The sequence below is a fragment of the Falco rusticolus genome, chromosome 4 (assembly GCF_015220075.1).
Source record: "Falco rusticolus isolate bFalRus1 chromosome 4, bFalRus1.pri, whole genome shotgun sequence".
NCBI classification, from domain to species: Eukaryota; Metazoa; Chordata; class Aves; order Falconiformes; family Falconidae; genus Falco; species Falco rusticolus.
In genome coordinates, this window is record NC_051190.1 from 84,236,889 (window position 1) to 84,260,372 (window position 23,484).

At 39.4% G+C, this 23,484-nt stretch overlaps 2 protein-coding genes across 2 annotated transcripts in view; both read left to right on the forward strand.

Annotated features, from left to right (window-relative positions):
- ITGB8 (integrin subunit beta 8) overlaps positions 1–1,718 on the forward strand; it is a 68,889-nt gene extending 67,171 nt beyond the window's left edge. The window contains exon 15 of the mRNA XM_037382508.1: positions 1,606–1,718. Coding sequence (XP_037238405.1) covers positions 1,606–1,695 — 90 coding nt within the window. The 3' untranslated portion in view covers positions 1,696–1,718. The remainder of the gene's footprint in view (positions 1–1,605) is intronic.
- Positions 1,719–1,732: 14 nt separating this feature from the next.
- The window catches only part of ABCB5 (ATP binding cassette subfamily B member 5), a 68,174-nt gene continuing 46,422 nt past the window's right edge, over positions 1,733–23,484 (forward strand). The window contains exon 1 of the mRNA XM_037382503.1: positions 1,733–1,839. The gene's annotated coding sequence lies outside the window, so the exon portion shown is untranslated. The remainder of the gene's footprint in view (positions 1,840–23,484) is intronic.

The following is a 23,484-nucleotide window of genomic DNA, read 5'->3' on the forward strand; positions in this document are numbered from 1 at the left end:
ACAAATCTATTCTCAGAAATAGATAAAGGGGGGCAGAGGGGGAAGAAAAATCCTCCCCAAGAGCAAGACCCAGCCTCCCAGGGCAGATGAAGAATTCACTGTTCTGGAGCCCTTTGAAGAAGGAAAGCGCTGACAGTCGTCACTATTTCACTCCCACTGAGCGTGTGTCTGCCGGGCAGACCTCTGCCACCTCTCCTGCATGGAGCACGTTGATCAAATCCAGCTGAAGTTGGAGCCAGGTGTGGAAACAGATTTGTGGCTGAGATCAGCTTTGCTGCAACGACCATGGTTCAGATCAAAGGAGGAAAAAAAATCAGTTTGAGACCTTTTGAAGAAATGTTATTGAATTTTTACTGAAGAATTTTTACTGGACAGATGACCTACTGTGGTCTGGGAAAGCTTAACTCTTTCTTACAGCCTAGATGAGTATTTTATGGTTCTATAGTATACTGCACTCATCATATTTAGCACCAAGAGAAGAAAGCGGTACTAGTGTTTTAACATGGCTAATACCCTGGCCATGCAGTTAATAATGAGCCAAATGAAAAGAAGTGCTGGTAGGGATGTTTGTCCATTCTCACCGTATTGGTAGAAGCATTGGCACAGCTTTTTGAGTCAGCTCTGAGCAGGAAGGAGATAAGGCCTTGATGATTAGCTAGAGCAAGTCTCTCTCACAGAGGTTGTTACAGGAGCTTTCCAATTTGCATGAACTCCTGAGTGTTAGACTTGGTGGGGGAGATTTCCTGAAAGGCCTATAAAGGAGTTTGGGGTTTTTGAAAGTTCTCCATGGTATCTATTACTCAGAAAAAACTCAAAGCTGGTCTCTTCATGATACTTAGTGGTTTTCATAATCTTACATACCACCCCAAGCTGGTGCAGTCCCTTGTGGCTGTGCATTATTAGCAGATGAATTGTGTGCCTGGTGACAAGAAAGCAGAAGGGGCAGAAGGCATGCTAAATGCCCCCTGCCTCATAAATGCACCCTGTTGATGCAAAGTTAGAGCTAGGCTGGACCTGCAAGCAAGATGGGTGAGCTTTCAGTCCACTGGGTTATGCGTATCTTGTTACCCCACTGTGTTCAGATTCCTTGTGTGCTGGGTTTTCACGGTTCTCTAATTAAGTCCCTCCACTCCTTTCCTGTTCTTTTTTGCCTTCCTAAGCCTGGGTGCCCGTGTCCGTTCTCAGGGAGTTCTTGGCTCTGCAGGCACGAACTCCTGTTGAAGTTAAAACTAATCTCTAACAGTTTTGATATGCCTGGGCCATCTTCCAGGGTCTGCTCTGTAAAAGCAGAAACACAGTGATGAGTCAGGCTCATGCTTTCTAGGACTGTTATGTTTGTCCCATCTTTGACTTATCTATAGCAGAAGACAACAGCCAAGCCTGACCTCTTCTTAGGACACATTTATTAGCACAGCATGAAATGGATGTTTTCATTTATTGTAAAAAGAAATTGTCATGATATCAAGTTTGTAAGGAGGAAACTTTGTCAAAGGCAATCGTCAGAGATGATTCTCTGTCCTCTTCTGGCTATGAATTCTTCTGTGGCAGTAGTATTTGTGAGTTACTCTGACACAAATTGCTCTCAGTAATTAATTTCTCTTGCAGTGGTCACCACCCAGGGGAGGATGCCAAACCTCTTTTTGTGCTGTCTCCTTATTCAGAAGTAATGAGCATGCGTACCCATTGCAGCTCTGACTCCTAACACTTCGGACAGGAAGGCAGCTTCAGGAATAAACTATCAGAACTCAGCAACAAGCTTGCTTTTGGATGCACTGTTTCGTGTTCACATCCAGATCTACAGCTACTTGGTGACATGTTCACTCACCATCTAAGGTTACGGTAAATAGACTTTTTCCTCATTTGTAGTACTGTTGTCCCACATATAATTTTCCTGCTGTGTTTTCCAGTGGACTTTTCATGTCTAAGATTCTCTTGTCTTAGGAATTCATGTTCACTTTTAGAGAAATTATGGCTTTACTTTAAAAGTCTTCAGTAGTATGTTGCATCAAAAGCTCAAGACCCAGTCAGCAGTTACTGCCTGCTTTCAGTACTGGTGCAGAGTCTCAGAGATGCAACAGCTCTCCAAATTCTTTCTAACAGTCCTGTTCTCCTAGAAGTATTTCTGTTGCTGTGATTACTGATTTATATGACATAACTGTGAAGAGAAGCAGACTACCTGAAGGATAATCCCAATTTGTAAGAGGCTACCTGACCTTAACCTTTCATGAAGCTGCCTCCAAAACTTCCCATTCTCTCATTGTCTTCTTCCACACCTGCAGCATCACTAACCTTTTGAAGAGGAAGTGGAACAATTAAGTAGACAAGCTATGGGTTATTAAAATATTGATAGTGTTAAAAGGTACAGGCTTTTGCCCACCACATCTGGCATTGGCCTTCTTATGACAAAGCAAGGAGTTTTGTAAGTTGTTTCCTTAAAACTATTCCTCTGCCCCTGACAACATCTAATGTGTAAAGTGTTGGTTCAAGGACTGGTTTTTATACATGCCTAACCATGACGAGCCATAAACACACATTGTCTGGTTACAGGTGGAGTTACCAATAAGGCAAATGATTACAAATGATTACAAGAGGCATAAACTCTCATTGAGAGATGATCCTCAGTCAATGTTAGTAACAACCACACATGGTGTAACTTACAGATCAAAGTAGCCCCAGCACTGCTGTAGCTTTCATGGCTTCTAAAAAAATTTCTCCGGTTGAAAGCTCGCAGGCTTCATTTCTGCCTGATTTTGGTTGATTTGATGAATTGCTGTTTATTTTGACGGGTTTGATTTTCTGTTGTTCTTAGGGAGTTTGATACAATTTCATACTGCTTTTATGGGAGATCTTTATGGAAATACCTTTGTCCCATTTAGGGATGACTCACCCCAAGGTCCCCAGGCTCAGGTGAGCAAAGTGCAAGCAGGTCTTCTGGGGTCATCCAGAAAGAACCCAGCAGTGGGGCAGATGTGCACTAGCACATGCTTCCATGTGCGAGGCCAAGTGGTGGCTGTCCAAGGTGGATCACCAGCAGGAAAGAGAGGCCCCGCGCCCCATGGAGCATGTCACACTGCATACAGAAACATCATGGGGCTAAGGCTGTGTCAGGGCAGGGGCAGAGCAATGTGGAAACCAGGCCTTTTTCTGTAGATACACTTTAAGTCACCAAAGTGCTTTAATTTGAGTTAGTCCAAAACAGTGGGAGTACCAGCACTGCGAATACTCATCACCATGAATGATACAATGTGAAGATGAAGGGCAAAACGATGAAGATTTTCTGGGGTAAGGTCAGCAGAGTAAAAAGAGAAACCAGGCACAAAGGAGCAAGGTTAATGCAAATTTTAGCTCACCTTACTGTAGGAGTTCCTGGGCAAATAAATTTTTACCATGGATCAAAAGTGTCGCAAAATAAAAGTATTTATGTTTTGAATGAGAGGCAGATATCTCCCACAATTACACAGATATGTAGTTCCCTCTCTTGCAATTCCCTTCCAAACCGTTGGGAGCTCCTCTGTCCAAATAGACATTTCACCCTGATCCTGTAAATTAAAATTGGTAACAGTCAGTTTGGTGGACATCACCATCAGGCCAGCATTGGGACAGGAGAGAAAATCCCAAGGGCAGAGTAGCATTATGGGCTCGGTTTGCCTATGATCTCTTGTAGCTGTTGTCATGTCACTAGCACAAAATGCATGTGCAACAAACAGGTTGAACAAAGTTCAGCTGAAAGTTTTCTGCCTGCAAAAATTGACTGTGCAAGTTCTAATGGAGTTTTTAATTCCAAAATCCTTTTGTAAAATAAAATGGGCACAGAACCATTGCCAGCTTCTTCTGAGATAAAATCACAGGCTTAGGAACTTGTAGTCACATAATCGGTTATTCATTTACTTTTTTATTATTTTTAATGGGCTGCCTTAATTTCTCTCTAAAGACTAGAACAAAGGCTTTTGCTGAGCATTTTCTGGCAGGATCTGGGAACTGGCGGCACCACATCGAACACTGCTGCTTAGCAATCCAGTTGCCTTTTACCAAGGACAATGGGATTGCATTAGTGTATTTCCTTTACTTCTATTAAAGTGGCAGAAAGATGCCCTAACCAACATCCAGACTTTTCATGTCAGATGCAATACATGGAGCTGTATGACTTAAATAAATCTGTTAACACAAGGTAGGAAAAGGAAGTGTTTAATTTTAGGGAGAGAAAGTAAGGAAGTTAGGGCAAGGCAACAATGAATTTGTGACAGGGGACACCCAAGAACAAGAACTTGTCTGAGGTCAGCTGCAGGGATGTGGCTTTGCTGGCAGTGAGTAGGTAGGTTCCTGTCTGCCTCAGGGTGGATTAAATGCTGAGTGCAAGCAGATGTGGAGCTTATTCCCACATCATTGCTGCTTTTAATTGCAGATATTTCCAGAGCTGAAGGTAGTTTGTTCTGTAGGACTGGAAAACCTGCTGTGCAAGAAGCCCTCCTCTCCTCCCCCACTGACATTGAATTTATGAGTTCTGAAGAAAAATACAGCCATTCATACTGGACAGTACAGTCTGCTGTACCTGTCCAAAATGCAATCACAGGTACCAGTGACAACGTTGACAAATGTGTCTGCTCCCAAGTATAAGGTGGCATTTTCAAACATTCACCACACAGCAGCCACTAGTCATTGGGCACTTGAAAAAAACCCACCTTTTTCCATTAAGAGTTCTTCTTCCTCACCATACTATAAGCAAATTCAACAGTGAATGGGCTCCCAGCCTTGTTCTCCACAATTAGTGAATAAGTTGTTGATAAGTTATTGGAAAAAAGAAATAAATGATGGAATTGTTCTTCTTTCCATTTGAATAAAGTACAGTAGCAGGTTTGGGGAAATAATCGGGTTTGGGGGCCAAACCAAGCTTAAATTCTCTTATCAAAACAACCCAGAAGCTGAAAAAAATTTTTTGACAGAAGTTTCCCCAGGAAAAAAAAAAGTGTTAGAGTGCTATATTTGAGGAGAAAAAGGAAAGGAAAAGCCTATTTCTAAAAAATCAGAGGAAAAAATGTAAGAAGCCATCACCCAGAATTGAAGAAAATCAGAATATCCTACTTTTGAAATCCCAGGTCTGATTTTCCCTTTTTAGGGAGGGGGGCTGAAGTACATGTATGACTTGGTAAAAGCTTACAAACTGTTTTGGCCAGCAGGAAGCCACATTTTTCCGTAGAAGAGAAGGCTTATTTTCAGTTTGGATCCACTCTCGGTTGGGAGAACTTCCCCAGCCATCCTTGCGAGTAAAAGGACCATGTGAACTACGCCTCACTCACCCTCTCCAGTACTGGTATTGCCAGCTGTACCCCCAGGCTAGCAGTACAGGAAGGCAGAGCCCTAGAGGCTATCCTTCCCTTCCAGCCTCTGTATTTGTATTTTAAGTTCAATCAGCAGATGAAGAGCCTGGAGCAGGGATGGGTCTCCAGGACCTCAGTGCCACCCAGCAAGGGTCCAGACCTCAGAAAGACAGCGCAAGGCTTGATCCTGTTGCTGCTCAGCTGCACAGTTTGCTTTCTAACCAGCCTCGTCAAACTGAACAAGTCCTGTGGTGGTTTGGAGGCACTCGAAGGCTTTGGGAAAACTCCAGGCTTCAAATGCCAAGGATACTTGTTCAATAAAAAAGTACAAATCACCAGAACAGGTGAGAAGTTTGATTTGATTTTGTGTTGTTCCTTTTCAAATGCAGTCCCATTCATATTTTCAAGTTATGGTTCCTTGTTATTACAAAGGGCTTATTTGTACAGCACTAGAAATTCTGACTGAAAATGTGTTTGCTTTCTAAACTTTACCCAACAGTAGGCTGGATAATTTTTCCCTCTTAGAGCTTCCTCTTTTTTTTCCCATTTTACTCATCCAACAATAGCTAAGCTATTTCTGCATATGTTCTGTATACTTTTTCAGTGAATTTCTTGATTAATTTTTACAGCCCAAAATCCAGTCAATGTGAAAAACTGGTTAATTATGGCATTTACACAATACTTAATCTACTCATCTGGAGTCCTTAACATGAAAAGATAAACCTTCTATTATGGCAAACCTTCTTTTTCCCCCTTTTCTTCTGGGGATCCCTCAGAGGTCTTCCAGTTGATACTAGACCCATACTTTAATGACTAATCCAAAGCAGCCTGTACTTTTGTATCGTCATTAAGTGCTGTATCAGCTCAGATAACATGGAATAAATATTATCTCAAGCTGCATAAGGTATGAAATTCATCAGATCATAGTATTTTCTAATATTTTTTGGTCAAACTAATGTGCTCTCAAAAATGTAACAAAAATCTATTTGGAACGGCTCAAGCTACACAAACCAAGCTGATGCATCCCAAGCATCCCCTGCCTGCAATGGGAAATGCAGAACCTGACAAGACTACTCGTATCAAAAGCCAGCTTCAACACAGCTGCCACATCAGCCAGCTGCCACTGCCCTTGAAGCTACGTAGCTTTCCTCTCTGCACACCAGCACTTCCCCTCTCCTCTACCCTTCAGCTATAATTGCCCACCTCTTCTTTGTGTTAGCTTCCTACATGCTTGTTGCATTATGTGGCCTCCTGTTAAAGAAAAAAAAAAAAAAAAAAGCCCCAAAAATCATTTACAATAGCATCAATCCAGATATGACCAAGTACTTAAGAAATGTTCATATATGCTCATTACCTAACAGAATATTTTCCACAATATTAACCTCAGCCTCCTTCATTAATCACATAGAGCACAGTATCCTTTAATACCTCTGCTGCTGGCAGCTGCACCACTCTGCAGGTGCAAGTAGGTTCAACAATTTTTTCTCCAGTAATGTAGGAGGCATTGGTATCTGGCTGAAATGTACTATCCCATGGAATTTGTTACTTTGCTGCAATTTAAAAACTGTTTGTGTGGCAGGATTGCTAGACTGAAGTGACAGGTGCTAGACAGGTGCTTTTAGCAAGGTGATCTGTGGACCAGCCTTTGCAGGGTTGGTTTTCTCTTCCTCTCAGAATACATAAGTAGAAGGCTAACTGTGACTATATAGGCTTGGATCATTTAAATTATGAAGGAAGATGCTTTTTTTTTTTTTAAAGAATATTCCATGTTTTTCTGTTCCCATTCAACTAATTTCAGCATAAAGAAAAATCCTTCCTGAATAATATAATTACAGAATTGTACCATGAACTGTGGTGCAACCTGAAAAGCACTTCTAACTGGACATCCTCAGGTTGCAAATGGAGGCTATAGTTTTCCAAAGCAATCTTCCTTTAGAGATTTAACTGCACTCTGTGATATAGAAATACTATAAGCATAATTTTTTCTGACAGCATTTTGGCTTTTCTACTTGCAATGCTAGCTGGGTCCTTCAATTTTGAGATAAGCAGATATGAAAAATAAACTTAACTAAGAAGACAGCCAACTTGAGCAAACCTCCAAAAATGCTGGATACTGAGTTTGGGATAAACCCAAATACATTCTTTTATGTCATGGAGTTCCATTATCTAACATTTGAATGGTGCATCAGAAAGAAATCGGCATTTCAGTGAAAGCAACAGCAGTAAATGATTAACTTTCAGGAAAAGCACTATCTGCTGTAACATTTCTGGGCCATTGGTTTTCATTTGTTTGGGGCTGTTTCTTTCTTTTACTCCTTTTTTTTGGCTCCTTTTTATTAGTTTCCTGAAAGTGCGCAGTGTGTCTGCAAGTTCTCTGAATTGGCCATCTCCTCTTTACGTGACTTACATAGTAGAGTCTGTTTTCCATGTTTTCTATCTTCTTTCAGGTATTGAACATATAATAAATACAAAGTTAGAAAGCCCTATGATTTTTTCAGTGCCAGTGAGGTCTCATGATTAACCTGATGACTAGGGCATGAAATACTAAGAAACAAATGTTCCACGAGACAGGAACTGTGCACAGTAAATGGAGCAAACCATGTTTTAATGCTTTATATGAATGGTTCTGCTTTGTTTTCCCAAGGGCAAATGAATATTTTATTATTTTTGGTTGTTATACCCAAACTGATAAACACACTAATGATAATTATTGATAACAGCTTATGGACAAAAATTATGCAAACTACTTGTGTGGGAGAGAAAAAGACATACAGTCCTGCTGTACTTGAAGTTAAATACATGAGTTTCAAGCTTAACTAAAAAGCCAAACTATTCTGTTTCATTATCAAGGCCACCTCCATCAATCCTGTAGGCTGGACCAGGAGGTGACTGAAGTTCTAAGTAGCACATATTTCTAAGTAGCACTTGTGTTTAGATCTGCCACTAATATGCCTCCAATAGTGCCTCCAATAACTACAGCTACACGTTATAGCCAAAGCCGCAGCCATCCATAGGGATTTTGCTTTGGAGCCTAAAGATCCACCTGGAAAAGGATCTTGAAGCATGAGAAAGTTTCTGACTAGCAGGAAGCATTCACCCAAACTTTGCATGACATAAAGTCAACTTTACATAAAGTCAACTTGCAATCTAGCCATGTTTAGGACAAGATAATATATTGTTTTGGGGGACAGCTGTCTCCAAAAAGCAAAACAGATCCTGGAGAAATTTTTCACTGCACATTAAAATTTTTTTCTTCAAACAAAGCTTCATGCTCACCCCCTTTGCTTGACCAGGCATTCCTTCACAAGATTTGTGCAAATTTGCACCTACTCCAGTTTGACTTGCATTTCTCCACGTAGTGTGCAAACGCATTAATAAATGGCAGGTACTCTAGAATTAGCACATTTTCCTCACATAAGAAATCAGTGGTCTAATCAAGAAATTAATTAAGGTCATTAATTTTAGAAAGATCTCATTGTATTTTAATCTGCTTTCCCTTTAACAAAGAACTTGCTGCATTCAGAGTTCATGTAACCCTGGAGTAAAGCCCAGTTCTGACAAATGTTTGGCTGCAAGACCTGTGCAAACCTTGTCACAGCCTTCAGTTGTCTTCCTCTTCTTTAGGCCTTTCATCATTACACATTCTACAAAGAGCAAATATTTAAGGACTGGGTCTTGCGTGCCTCTGAAGAAGCATTTCTGAACTAAAATATAAAAAATGGAATAATTGAAATATATATAAAATGGAATAAAGGAGATCTCAGTGGCTCACAGAAGATTTTTGAAATTATCTAAAGTCTATGAGGTAAAAATAATAAATTTTCCTCTGATGCTATTTGATTTTTAGGAAGTGGTATGCATTTCAGAAATCTCCTGTCTAGAGACCCTGTCATTTTAAAGTTATTTTGACACTAAAGTCAATCTTACCTTCTTACAGGTAAAGTCCTGCCAACGTAGACATTGGAAATAACAAGGAAATTAGCCACTAGGATAATTTAAGAAAGAAATTAAAAAAATGTTAGCATCTTTTGAAAAAATCCAGCTGAAATGCCACACTGATAGGAAAAATGTTTCAAGTGTTATACAACAGATGTCAAATTTGGCTGGAATGTGGTTCAGTGAAGATAGGTCAGAAGGACAACTTGGAACTGATACTTTACTTTAAAGAGGGGAAAGAAAGCTTTGTGGATCCCTTCTAAGGAAACATGAAACAAGTGTGACTTTCCTGGGCACAGTTTTCCCAGGTGCTGGAGGAAATGGTAGAAAAGTCATTTTTACTGTGTATTTCAGACTCCCATTTCTTAAGCATAGACGTATCGGAATATGTAAAAGATTTGATTATGAAGAAGTAAACAATAATCCTAAATCCTTATACATATTAAATTATAGGACAAAAAGTTAAGTTCTATGGTAGGTCATTTTATTAGAAATAATTTATAATTTTCATGACATTTCTACTCAACAAACATTAACACACTACCACTAAGACTGGAAATACTCCATACTGTATGGAAAATTAATTTTTTTGTATGAAATGGCAAGTTACCAATATTATGTATGAATTCCCTGAAAGCATTATCATTTTGGTAAGAAGAAAACAATATTTTTTCACTGGTAGCTCTGGAGGTTTTGGGGTTTTTTTGGGGAAATTATACCAGTTTCCAAAATTTAAAAAACAAAATGTTGATCTTGCCACCTCCCTGTGCTTGTTCCTGGACAAAAGCATGCCTGTGTCAGCTAAAGCTGTAGCCTATGACAGAGAAAAATTTAGAAAAGTGTCTAAAATTTCTTTTTAGAAAGGAAATAACTGAGACAATAGACAGACTATACCTCTAAGTTTTTTACGTCTTTTTGCCACCTTTTACATCCTTTTACATCCATAACCTTGTTGTGATGTTATGGACCCTGTTCTGCTTACAGTGCTGTAAGCATACCTCCCCTGGGCTGACTTACAATGCAGCAAAACCCATTGCAATGTGAAGACTGTTCTGCCTGCTGGTGCACATCAACCTGGTAAAACGAGATCAGCTGAGCTGTACCCAGCAATGACTGGCTTCTAAATACTGGCCTTGTGCACCACGGCCACTCTTTCATCTTCTGCACAGCTAGGCAGCTGTGCCGCTCGACCAGCCCCTCTGCCAGCGATGTTTGTTTGGATTAATTAGTTAACATCAGAAAAGCATGTGTCCTACTCATTGCAGTGCCTTGCTATGACTGTTCATTATGTTGTGATGTGAATGGAAAAAGGCAGCTTTTCTATACCGAAAAGTAAGCTGAAATTAACCCCACTCCCTGTTTCCGTCACCTTGTATTAATGTCAGGGGTAGGTTCCTGGTTCATAACCTTTTATCTCTTGAAAATATTAAACATAAACCACCCCCTGATAAGCAGTGATAGTGCATTTTGTAAGGGGTTTGTAAAACAGATAAGGCAGTTAAGAAATCTGACTTAAAGTTTTCTCTCTGGCTCAAGGGAAGTTCCTGCTCAGTGCGTACAAAATCAGTCTACAGGGCAGAGAATAACAGTAAGCGAATGAAGGTCTGAGGGTAGGTACCATGCCTCTTGCATAATAATTGCAAATTCTAAGTGATAAGAAGAGACAGGAACTGTGGTTTTGTTTTATCATTTTCTGACTCCCCCAATAAATCAGTCAGTGCTCCCCCTGTCTCTTTATGGCCCCTTTGGTGGACGGAGGCATTTTATCTCTGTTAGTGGTTATATCTAGTTATCTGCCTGCCACTGTACGAATTTCCAGTCTATTTGCTAGTAATTTGTCATCAAAAGTTTTAAGTTCAATTCAATTCTAATAATTGTCATATTAAATGGAGACGGGATTTAGTAGCAAAGTTCAGACTAAACATTGGTCAAATCAGTCACCATATGTATCTGCATATCCCACACCAGCCCATAACCCTCAACAGCTCTGCGGTGAGAGGGACACCATATCCCAAAATTTCACTTGGCTACTTCAAATTATATTTTTACAACAACTTTCCAGATTTTAATGCCTGGTTTTGTAGCTGGAGCTCAATGCCAGCACTCAACATGTCTTGGCAAGGTTTACTTTACTATGATTGACTTAACTGATCCTCTACTCACGTACTGTTCCCCAGTTTTTGATGTAAAATAATGGAGATAAAAGGTTTTGCTGCTTCACTAGGAAGTTGAAACCCAGTCAATAATGTAATGCTTGCAAAACACCTTCAGTCTCAGATGACAGCCATTATCAAAACTCAAGATATTAAAGTAGTAACAGCTCTGAGAACAAAATTTTTCCCACTGTGAGGTGGCAATGGGTGAATATTAAACATGATCAGAGAGAGGAGGGAAATACGTGGATTTTCCTTTGATGCCCAGTGATTTTTTTGGGTTTTTCTGCCAGTTCTTACGGAGCCAAGATTGAGCCTCTGACTGCCTTTTCTGCACTGGTGGCACACAGAGTAGCAGCAAGGGCACGTGCCCTTGGTGACCTTTGAGAGGCACAAGGGACAAACACAGCTGAGCCCTGCCAGTAGCTGCCCAAGAAGGCTGGTGAGGCTGGTGGTGGCAGAAAAGAGGAGCTTTTTGAGGTTGAAGACAGAGGGGAGAAAGAATAGCTCTGGGAATTAGAGCAGGAGGTATCTTGGTTGCCACTGTGCCTTTCTATAGGGTTGTTTATTACTATATAGCATGCAACAGAGCGCATGCCTTTTGTAGAGAAAGGTAAACAGGAGTGACCTCAGCACAGTGTTTCAAGCTTTTTAATTAGATCGCCCTTCACATTTTTTATCACGTTTCAGCTAGAGGCCAGACTGCAAATGCTGGCTGCTGCAAAGCCAGGCTGAGCGTGTTCCTACACGCGCGTGTCCCTGCATATTGATAATTCACAAACTTGTTCAGCTTTTTCTTACAATGTTTCCACCAGTGTGTCCTTACTGCTTTACTGTCGTGGCAGGGCGGCTACTGAACTAAGGAACACTGCTGGCTTCAGATACTGAGATCTTTTTCCTCTCTTTTAAAGAAATTATTCCACATACAGGAAAGCAGATGAAGGATGGGAGGCAACTTTTTCATAAAACACAATAGTAGCTCTTCCACAGTCTACAGTATAGGCAATGCTTTACAAACTATCTGAACTGTAAACTGAAGGTATGTCCTGCTGTAGCCTTCCAGATTTGCAGAGGTTTTCCTGACCTGCCTGGTATGGTTCTGTGCTTTCTTGAGAAAGGTCAGCAGCTTCTTTCATAGACCATGCAAATCTGAAAGGAGCATGACTCATATTAATAACTTCTTTTGCTCAGTGGGAAACTTGACCTTGGCTTTAACATGCCTGCTAACGCCATAGAAGTGCTGGATTATCTCTTGTGGGCAACTGCCATTCCCAATTAAAAATTTGTATTACTATTTTAACAATAATATTTATTAATTGTTATTTAACCCACTTTAACCCACACATTTCACCCTCTCAGGAGAAAAGGGGGTTTGGGGTGCTTTTTGTTTTGTTTTGGGTTGGGTTGGGTTTTTTCATTTACTACCTGGCATTTAGCATCAGGTACACATCTGACTTTTCTGTCTGCAGAATCTGAGCATTTTGCCCTTTCTTTGGATTCTCACAGCACTTCTGTGGATCACAAAAGCTTTATTTCATAAATTCCATGTAATAAATAAAGAAATAAATACTTAATTACTTCAATGAAATCCTTTTTTTTGTTTGTTTTTAATAAATGGGAGAGGAAAATTATCTGCCCAGAACCATGCAAGTTAGGCGTAGAAAAGCTAAAAAAGCAAACAAATCATAACTTTCTAGACCATCTCATTCTAACAATTGTTTTCTAAAAAAATCAGGGCGAAGTTCCTACCATTATAAGCCCAGGGGAGTGATGTAATTACAGGAATAAGGGACGTAACATAAGGAAAGTTTTGTAATGAGTATCAGTTTGATCCCCCATATTCACTTCCTTGAATCAAGGCTTAATCAACCACTACAGCATCTGATTTGCCTCTCCTGTGAACCCTCTAGCTTCTGCTGAAGGAACTTCTACTTAGTTTAATTCAGATATACATATAAAAGCAGCTGGTGGTAATAAAATAACACTCCTTATTTTCCAAGTTCATTTCTCACCTGTACCCAAATACTGTCTTAAGGAAGCTACTTTGAATGTTTGTTTTGCTATATTTTTAGGAAAGCTTTTGAAATGTAGTATTTTGAAGAGTATAAAAATAATTAGCCATTTGGAGAATATAATTTGATAAAACAGTATATGAAAAGCCCCTGCCTTTTTGTAGCTACATAAAAATTAATTTGCCCACAAATTAATTTTAAACATATTTTGAAAACTTCCTTGAATGCTGCATTTAGTGCAAGGTGCTCTCCCTACCGAAATCCATGGGAAGAGGCGTCACCTTCACAACATGACAACCATGAAGAAATAACCTGAACTCTATTCAATGCCATAGAAATATTGAGGCTGTCATGACAACATCGTTTTAGAAACACTTCAGAAATACATTAGAAAGACTACTATTCACCTGTTTGGAATTTTAAAGTCACAACATGCTTTAAGCTATCACTGTGATACTTAGAAACAAAGCAAAGGAAAGCAAGATATACCTCTCTCCTTGGCTCTCGACTCAATAACTCTTTCTTGACAGTTACAGTGGCAATATTGGTGTAGATAAATACTATTTTATTTTATTTTATTAAATCTACCTTAATGGATAAGTCTTGCCCATTATACAGCAGTCTTTCTTCATCAATGAAGACATTTTAATGAAGACAGCAGTAACAAATTTTATCCAACACAGTAACATTCCTGGCTTTATATAAAATAGACCATCTAATCAGGAGAAATTACTATACATGGTTTTAAAACTGTGGATTTAGCTAGTCTCTTTTCGTGTCTGTGACCATTGACACAATAAGCCACATGACTTTTTGGCATGTAAATACCCAAATCACTAAACACAAGTCCCTAATGTTTACCAAAGTCACCACACTTCTTCAGTGTTGTTGGTTACTTTAAACTCATAATGTTTTCAAAACACATGTTGGCATGTGAAATGAAAATCATCAGAAGAAAACAACCACAAGCACAGCTTTCAATTATGCAAGGTTTAACAATGTCAGATGTTCTTTTTTGAAAGAGTGAGCCTTATGTACTGAGTCTCAGACAGCAAGAAGCACAGTTATCCGAAAGTCAACCTCATTTTTTGGGCTCTGAGAGAATGTCAGCTAAGACTACTGTGATTCCTCCAGTGCAACATTTCAAGAGGATGCTAGATCTAAATGGATTCTGGATTTCATTTATTTAAACAAATAGCATGCTTATTGAACCATCTTCTTTACAGGTCTTCACCTGGGAAAAAAATGGGGTAGACATTTGCAAAACTGCCATGATGTACCCCTTACATTCAAGGTGGGATACAGTTCCCACATTCAGGCATGTCATTTTAGATGTCTGTCTGCTTGTAAAGAAGGTGTCCAGCTCCCATTACTGTCAGTGAAGATCTAGTCTATAGAGCAAGTGAGATATCCAGTGCAGAGAACTGGTCAGCTCACCTTAAAGGAGATATCTACATTACTGACTAGACTCCTGTTGACTACAGTGGGAATTTGGACATACATGTGCAAGCATCAACATGTAGTTGCATAAATGTAGATGTCTGAGTTTGTCAGCTGAATCCCATTCCCAGTGTAGGCTGTAGAGGAGAGCCAAGTGCAGACCTGTAATTTTCCAAAGAGAATTTTAATCCTCCCTCATTAGCAAGGAGAATTTGCTAATCACCAGATGTCTAATCTCACCTGTAAAACCACTTCATGTTGTGCACATAACTCCATGTTAATTGGCCCAAAACCAGGACTCAAAGTGCTGTGCCAGTTATTGGACTTCCCACCAGCACAGCTGTGTCTCCTCTCTCCTGCTGCAGCAAGGATTGTGTCTTGGCACTAGGGCACCCTTTTCCTCTGGGAGACCCACGACCCACATCCAGGACAGCAGGATTTTAGATGTTGTGTGTCTCACAGTGTTCTGAACTGCTGGTGGAGAAGGGCTTCTCACCCTCCCTCTTGATCATTTTTAGCACTTCAGTAAATCTTGGCTTTGTTCTGTTCTATGACTGGACTTCTATGTGCTTTTGGCAAGGAAGGGATTGTTCCCTGTTGGACTCCGGTTAAAGCTATCATAAGCTCATGCTGGGGTCTGGGACTTAGAAAGAGACAATAATAGCTTTCTTGGTTAAAAAATAAATAAATCACCAAGATCTCAGGAGAAATAACTGGGTCCTGAGCCTACCAGGTTTATAGGTACAGGAATGTTGTAGGATGTTGCATACCACAGCATCACAACACAATTGGCTTGTAATTGTAAAAGTAAATGACAAATATATAAATTGTGTCCTCTTAATGGTTATAGGATAGCATCCAACATAAACAGTAAAAAAAAAACCAACAAAAAGCCTCAATGCATACACAGTGATACTGTCTGAAAGCTCCTCCCGATTGCTGTCTTGGACATATGGTACACATTCACTTGTAATTCATTAAAAGCTTTTTTGAATGACATCAAAAAGGGAAATACACAGCACATATTGACCTCAAGGATATTTAGTAATGGGTAGTGCAGCTGGGATTGTCTAATTATTTCCATAAGTATCAGTTCATCAGAATAGTAAACTGAGTCCTAGTGAATGACACAGACTGTTATAAGAAGGAACAGGAGGGAATTTTTTTTTTTTCATTGACCTAAATAAATTTGCATCTGTTAATAAATCAAAGTAACATGTGAGTAACAAATATTTTTAAATTTTATCTCTTCTTTGAGTTTACTTTTGGTGAAACTGATTTCAAATACTTACTTTTTAGAATATCTACTTTACTATCATTCTGCTATGCAACTAAAGATGCCATAAAATGAAGTATTTCTTCTCTGAACAGAAGTTATTTTAGGGGCCAGTTAATTAACTGATGTGCTACCTGAATTTATTCCTATACTAAGTCCCTCATTAGACAATTCCGAGACCATTCAGGAGCTTCAAACAAATTTTGGTAGTACAGCAGAGATAATTTGCCGTACTTTTGAAAAGAATAATTAGCAAATACATGGCAGTAGTTACAATTACTTTCAGTGTTCCTACCCTTATTATATACAAAGGCACGTAAAGGAAGATTAATATATTTCAAAAGCTAGTCTCTGATAGTCTAATCTTTTTTGGCAGGCTGTTGTTAACTAGAAAAGCCTAATCATTTCCTGAATCTTTAAGAGCTGTTCAGGTGTGTTCTTGTGCATACCTTGGAAGCACCAACTCCTCCTTAAAAGGAAATATCCTTCATCAGACCTTTTTGATGCCCATGTTAATTTAGGTCCAACCAGAAGTTCATTAGAGCACTTGTAATCTGTTTAGAAACTAGTACAAGGAAAGTTTAGTGAAAGTCTAAGCATGACTGTGCAGTGATGCATACAGAAATGTAAACTTACATAACTAGTTTAATATTGCAAACACAGTTAGAACTAAAAGTTCAGCACTGCATGAAAGCAGTACAGACAGTCCTGATCTAGAGGTTATGTCAACAGGACAAAACCCAAGATTTGTATGTAACTAGCCCCCTTGGTTGCCTGAGCACTCCTCAGTCCATGTGAAGGGCTTCCTTCACTCTTGTGAGCATAAATTGTTAAAGATTACACTGGAAAAAACATGTCAAAAACCACCTGTCAGCTGAAGAACTGGATCAGAAATGTATGGGAAAAGGAGATAGTATTAGATCCCAGCCTGCAGAGTATGAAGATAACTAAGGTCAGTGAATACTGTTACTTCTTAGGTGGAAGGAGGAAGTAGAAAAGGGAGAATTTAAGTGATAACTGAGAGTCTACCACACAGTACCCCAAAAGGGAGGATATTTAGAAGATGCCAGCATCTGCCTTTTAAGCACTGGAGTTTGACTAAGCCAGCTTTGGGACACAGAGTCCTTGCTCAGCCTCTCATCACAAGCTATCTGTGTGACAGAGCGGTGTAATACTTTGTTCCTCCCCTCAGCACTCTGTCAGTCTTGTTCCCTCTGAACCAGATCACAGTGCCATGGTAGCCAGCACCAGGAGTAGCCACCATGGACATGGCAGTCTGAAATGCAGGAATCACCCACTGGCAGAAATCCTACTGCTTTTGTCTGAAGTGCCAAAGTATTTTTCCTCAGAAGAGATTACGACTCAGTACATGTGAATGAGCTGCCATGGAAAAAAAACTAGCTACCCCAAAGGAAAACAATACTGTGACCACAGAATACAACTTTATGAGCCGAACTAACATCTTCTCTAACACAAGAGATTTAAGCCAGGTTTATAATTAGGGTAATTTATTCTGGTGATCAGTTGTAGTCTGCGCACAAGTACTATAAGGCAGCTGCCTTCAGAAATTTGCCCCATCTCCTCTATTCCAAGATAATTCCTCATTAATCCTAGGATGCCTTTTCCTATTTGGGCCCTCAGGGACCATATAACTTGGAGGTGACTATGAAGTGTAATGTTAGGGGATACCTAGGATTTTCAGTGTTCAAGGCATGGAAAAAAGATTGTGAACATCTAAACAAAGAAAAAAAAAGTGGTTTTGGACTGGGGGAAGTGCTGATTCCAGCTGCACAGGCAGGTGCTGCAGCTCTTGGAAGACAGAACAACCATGGTGTGGAGCTGGTAGGGAAAGCAGGTGATTTAGGAAAAACTGTGCCCTTGAACTGCATGGCATCAGATCTAGCCCAGTCCTGATACAGCCAACCTCTCCATCAGTTGGGAGCTGTCCATATATGTTATTTAAATGGGAAGCCCATTTTTATTTCTCTTCTTAAGAGTTTTATTTCAGTTAGGGTTAAATGCTTTACACGTATCTTCAAACACTTATCTTTTGCCTCTGCTTTTCAAACTTGCCTTTTCCTGGATTAAATAGTATCAGTGGAAGGTCACCGTTAGCACACATTTGCAAAAAACCAAACCAAACCAAAAACAAAACCACCAACTCCATTTTAACCATGGTCTGTCCTGGCAAGGGAAGCACCCAGTGATATGCTCATAGGAGTCATAAAGTGCATGATCGGTGAGCAGGGATGTTTACACTGATCCCTTCAGATGAGAAGGACAGCATTTTCTGACCTTTGGGAGCATATGAACATTTAGTCAGGACATCATTTGGTAGTAAACACATGCTACCTGTATGAATAACACCTGTTTGATGTCAGTCATGTTATTTAAATTATATATATGTACAAAATGCTAGATTATTGGAGAGGGAGAGGCTACAGCAAAAGAGAGAAAGGTCCTTGCCTCAAGAATTGGCATTGCATTGAGAAATACAAACAGTTAAAGGAAAGTAATTGTCACTTGGTAATTCCCTCTGACAGTCTGAGACTAAAGAATAAATTAACTGAAATTCTCTGTGCTGTCCACACCCTGTCCAGCATTGTGCAGTACATTCAAAATGTTGTCAAAGAAAGGGTCTTGACTGATGCTACCCTTGTAGTAAAGATATCTGATATGTTCTTCACATTTTCATATGTGAACTGTTGATTCATCATCATCTAACTCTTTGGTGTGAGATGGCTGAGTCCTAAAAAAGACCCTTCAGAAACAGAATATGAGATTTCTACCCACACAACTTCATTCCCGGGTTATGTCAGTAAAACATTATGAAACCCTACCAGCGAACAAACCACATCAGTAGTTGAATCTACACTGCTAAAAACATTTGACTCCTGAAGAGGTCTATGACCTTCATGGTTTCAACAGCTTGTATCCACTTTGTTTCAGAAATAGCCCCTCTGGAATAGCCTGGCCTTTTCTATGGTTTCTATGGCCTACTACTTAGTCTGAGTTTCCTTTGCATCTCATGTGGTGCACCCAAACCCCTAAGACATACTGATTACTCCTTGTCTTTTAACACTCCATAGTGCTGTGTATGAGTGCTGAACTGTCACAATGTCACAATGACATTACACAGAAAGCAAAAACACAGAGAGATATTTTCATAGCCCACATTGAAGGCTATGTGTTGCATGCTCCAGGATATATTGTGACAGTGTGCAGAAATGAGGGCACAAGGACCATGTTCCAGGACTGCAGAAGATATAAAGAACCAAAACTGTCCTATAGAAATTAGTTCTTAGGAGCAAACGTGGGAACGAACTATTCTCAAAACCAAACCCACTTTCATCTGAAAAATGAATTAATTGGTTCAGTCCAAGAAGCAACCTGGAAGTTAATATATACTCCATGTCAATGATCCACCCCAGGATATGGACTAGGCAGTGAAGTCACTCTACCACTTGTTCAGGTTTCAACCTCTCACTAGCAGAAATCTTCACCAAAACTGTAGCCACCTGTTCCACAGACTCGGTTTACATCTAACCTCATGTCTTTAACCAAAATACAAGATGTATCACCTTCATTCCATTTTGCCTTTCATCATGTTTATCAGCACAACAGAGAAAATAAAGCCAGTGAGGATCTTGGAAGACAATTCCATCTTTTCCCAGTCCTCAAGTTAAAATCAACTATACAAAAGTTTTCCTTGTAGACAACTGCTTGACTTGACCTTAAAAAAAAAAAAAAAAAGAAAGAAAGAAAGAAAAAGAAAAGAAAAGAAATTAACCAACAGCTCCAACAGACACCAACAGCTCCACCAGTAATCTGGCCCAGTGCTTAACTATCCATACAATTAATTGCCATTTTCCTAATATCTTTTTTTTTTTTTTTTTCCTTACTGTAATTCAGTGCTACAGCAGATCTGGACGACACCAGATTACATTGCTTTTGCAAGAGTCTCTCATATTTTTTCTAAAATGAATCGCATGTTTTCCACTGCACCAAACCCAGTTCCATCTGTTTTTTCTCAGAGGCCATGTCCTTTATACCCCTTCAGTTTTGCTTTCTTCCATAATTCCTATCACCCATATCTTTCTTGAAATAATCAAAAATTAGACATAGCAGTCCAGCTAAGGACTTAACAGTGCTATGCAGAGAAAAAACTACTCCATGTGTTTCACATATGACTCTTCTGCGCTTTTGTGAATTTTTCTTTTTTTTCACAGCGGTTTGACATTTTTGGCTTCTGTTCAGTTTTCCATCCAGTATATCTCCTAGATGCTATTCTGCAGAAAATCGGCCTACAAAATCGTTCCCAACCTCTACTTATTGACAGACAATCCCTACACATGGATCTTGTGCTTCTGCATGAAAGAATGACCTCTTGTTTGTGTTTCAAATCCATAACAAGTTTGTAGCAATTGCCAACTTGTTTTACCCCCTTTGCCTTTAGAGTGCCTTTCCATGAATAACAATAAATTTCTATTCAAACTTATTTTCTTTATTCTGTTGTCATTCCTCTCTTTTTTTCTAAAGAATCATCATTATAATTTCGTCATCACTTTCATGCAAACGTTCTTCCTTGATTGCATTCTACTGTAGAAAAACCCATCTTCAGTTACTTCTCTCACCTCTTGAAAGAAAATTTTGTTCCCAGAACTTTTCAAGAATTTAAGAGATACTTTTTCTCTCTTTCCTGTGTTGCCCAACAGATGCCCAGGCATGTAATGGTCTCTCTAGTCCTTTCCTTTAGCTAGACTAATGAAACATCATCTTCTTAACATCATCTTCTTAATACTCCTGGTCTGATGGACCAAAACCCACTAGTTTGTCTTTCTCCTGATGCAGGGAAAGCCCTAGAATAAGTAACTTGCTTACATAAGGCAGCTCCTCTGCCCTTAACCTTTCTTTCCTCCCTGTCTTTCTGGAATAGGTATATAACTCGACATTTAGTCCTGTGAACTCTCTCTATAGGTATTTATTGACTTAACTCACCATTTTGATAATGTAGGAAGTTTCCCTGTTTAAGGTACACAAAGTGTTCAGCAGAATGACTGCCTTTAGTGCTTCCTATGACCTTTACTTATACCACTTAATTACTTACAGGAAAAAAGAAAATATTTCTTTCATAGGAAAGCAATGAACCACATTGACTTGACCCTTATTTTAAAGGCAAGAAGAATTATAGTGATCATTCAAGAAATGTGCAAATTCTTCACACTTAGCAGTTAAGTCCTTCCTAAAACAGACATGCAAACTTCATAGGAGGGAATAAAATGCATTGCCTTGGTTTTTTTTCCTTTGAGAAAACGTGTATTATGGAGAACTTGTAAAACACACATCAGGCTCAGTAAATTCTCGCAAGTTGTTCTGGTTAGAAACAATTATGATTAAATAGCTGTCTTTGATGTAACTCCGTTTAGTTAAAAGAATCAGATATGTTCCCTCTCTCTGGTTTCTGGAAAACCACAAATAATTGTTTTGCTCGGTTACAGAATTAGGACTTTTGGACAACATAGCTCAGTCTTTCTCAGAAAGTTCAAGAAGTGTTGTGACATATTTCTTTACACTACCTGATTTTTAATTCTTCCAACACGCACCTCTAGCCAGATTTTCTCCATTCACTGCACCAAATCCCTGACAGCTCTGCTGGTGCCAATGCTACAGTAGTACACGCCACTTGGTTTTGGTTTGGAGAATTACAACATTTTAGTTAGCTGCTCCCTGTAAAGAAACTAGAAAACTTCTTAACTTCTGGTTTGCAAATGTGATTTCTTTCCCCAGCTTAGCCAATGGTGTAATTAAGCTTACCTTAGTCAACAGAATTTACCCCACTCCCATTTCCCCAGCTGGTATTCTGAAACTATGGGCTTTCCGTTTTGTACTACCCCATCTAGGTTTAGCATTAACTGCTGTGACAGAGAAGGGGCAAAAACCTATAACCTCTGAAGGACACAGAAGTCCACAGCTGCTCCACAAAAGACTCCTTTTCATCCCCTGTGGGTATTGGATATTATCAGTTTATATAGCCCTACTTGGATCAGTCAGGCAGCGGTGGAGGTAACTCTGCCTCTCAGACATTCATTAACCTTAGGCAGAATCTTTCCAATAATTTTTATGTTGACAAAAGTTAACGATGTAGGATGCATTCATAATTCCCATATTCGTAACCCAAATGGTCAACATTCATAACCTATTACTCAAGGAATTCAGTGAAGAATGTTGGGTGATAATGAGCCACTCCTTTTATGCCCACGAAAACATGACCTTGTCTCAGAGTAAGGCTGCAAGTACAGTGCCATGACTACAGCTACTACCAGTGTTTATTAATAACATTACTGTTGAGATTGAGTACAATACATATATGTCCCTGTGCTACTATAGATATGCGGGTGTTGATTACAATTAATGGTGACTAGCCCACAAAGCCTGCAATATCAGTGTTCCATTTTGGTCTGATTTCTGACAAAAAAATCAAAAGCCAGAACTTCTTAAATTTATTTTTAAGCCTTTCCTGGCTGAATCAGAGGCACAACACAAATGCAAAAGTCACAAAGCAACTAACACTAAAGGACAGTGAGTGAAGACCTTTTATAGCTCCATCCTGTTAATTACAACCCAGCTACATGGAAAAGGTAGGTGTTCACCTGTGATTAAGGTAACTGGTCAAATAATAGCCCTGAGTCCGTGTGTGTTGCTTGTAGGTGCAGGCTGGGTGTTTTGCTGGTGCTCTTCTGGTCTGTTGTAGAAGTCCAAAGCAGTAATGAGCTACAACGCTTGTAAGATATAACATGCTTTCTTTGTATTTGACTGTTATTTTGAAGGAATGTTCCAGTAAAATGGGGTGTCTACTACTTTTGCATACCATACATTGTATTCTTTTTAGTGTTAATGCTTTGCTAGACAAATGAATTCTTATTTCTAAGTTGTGTTCTGGGGTGTTTTTTTGGTGGGTTTTCTGTTTGTTTGTAGTAATGTTGGTCTTATAGTTAATAGTTCTTTAAAGTAAATATCTCTTCTAGTTCAGTCAGTTATGACTGGTGTTAATTAATAATATTTGACTGTATTTAATTTTGCTTTTCCTCTCACTGACTGTTTTTGGATAGATGAACAAGACATGTGGAGGCACGGGTGTATATTGTCTGTTTGGAATAAAATACTTTTCAGATGCAGTGAATGTTTTCTAAAGCTCCACACATATTTTTGGATAAAAGAACAAATAGCATTTCTTCTCAAAATCATGTTATAATATTTTACCTTAATGTCACCCTCACCCCCAGAACTATAAGGGCATTACTGTGAGCTATCATTTCATGTCTTGCTTTGTTGCTTTCTTTTATTGATGGGAG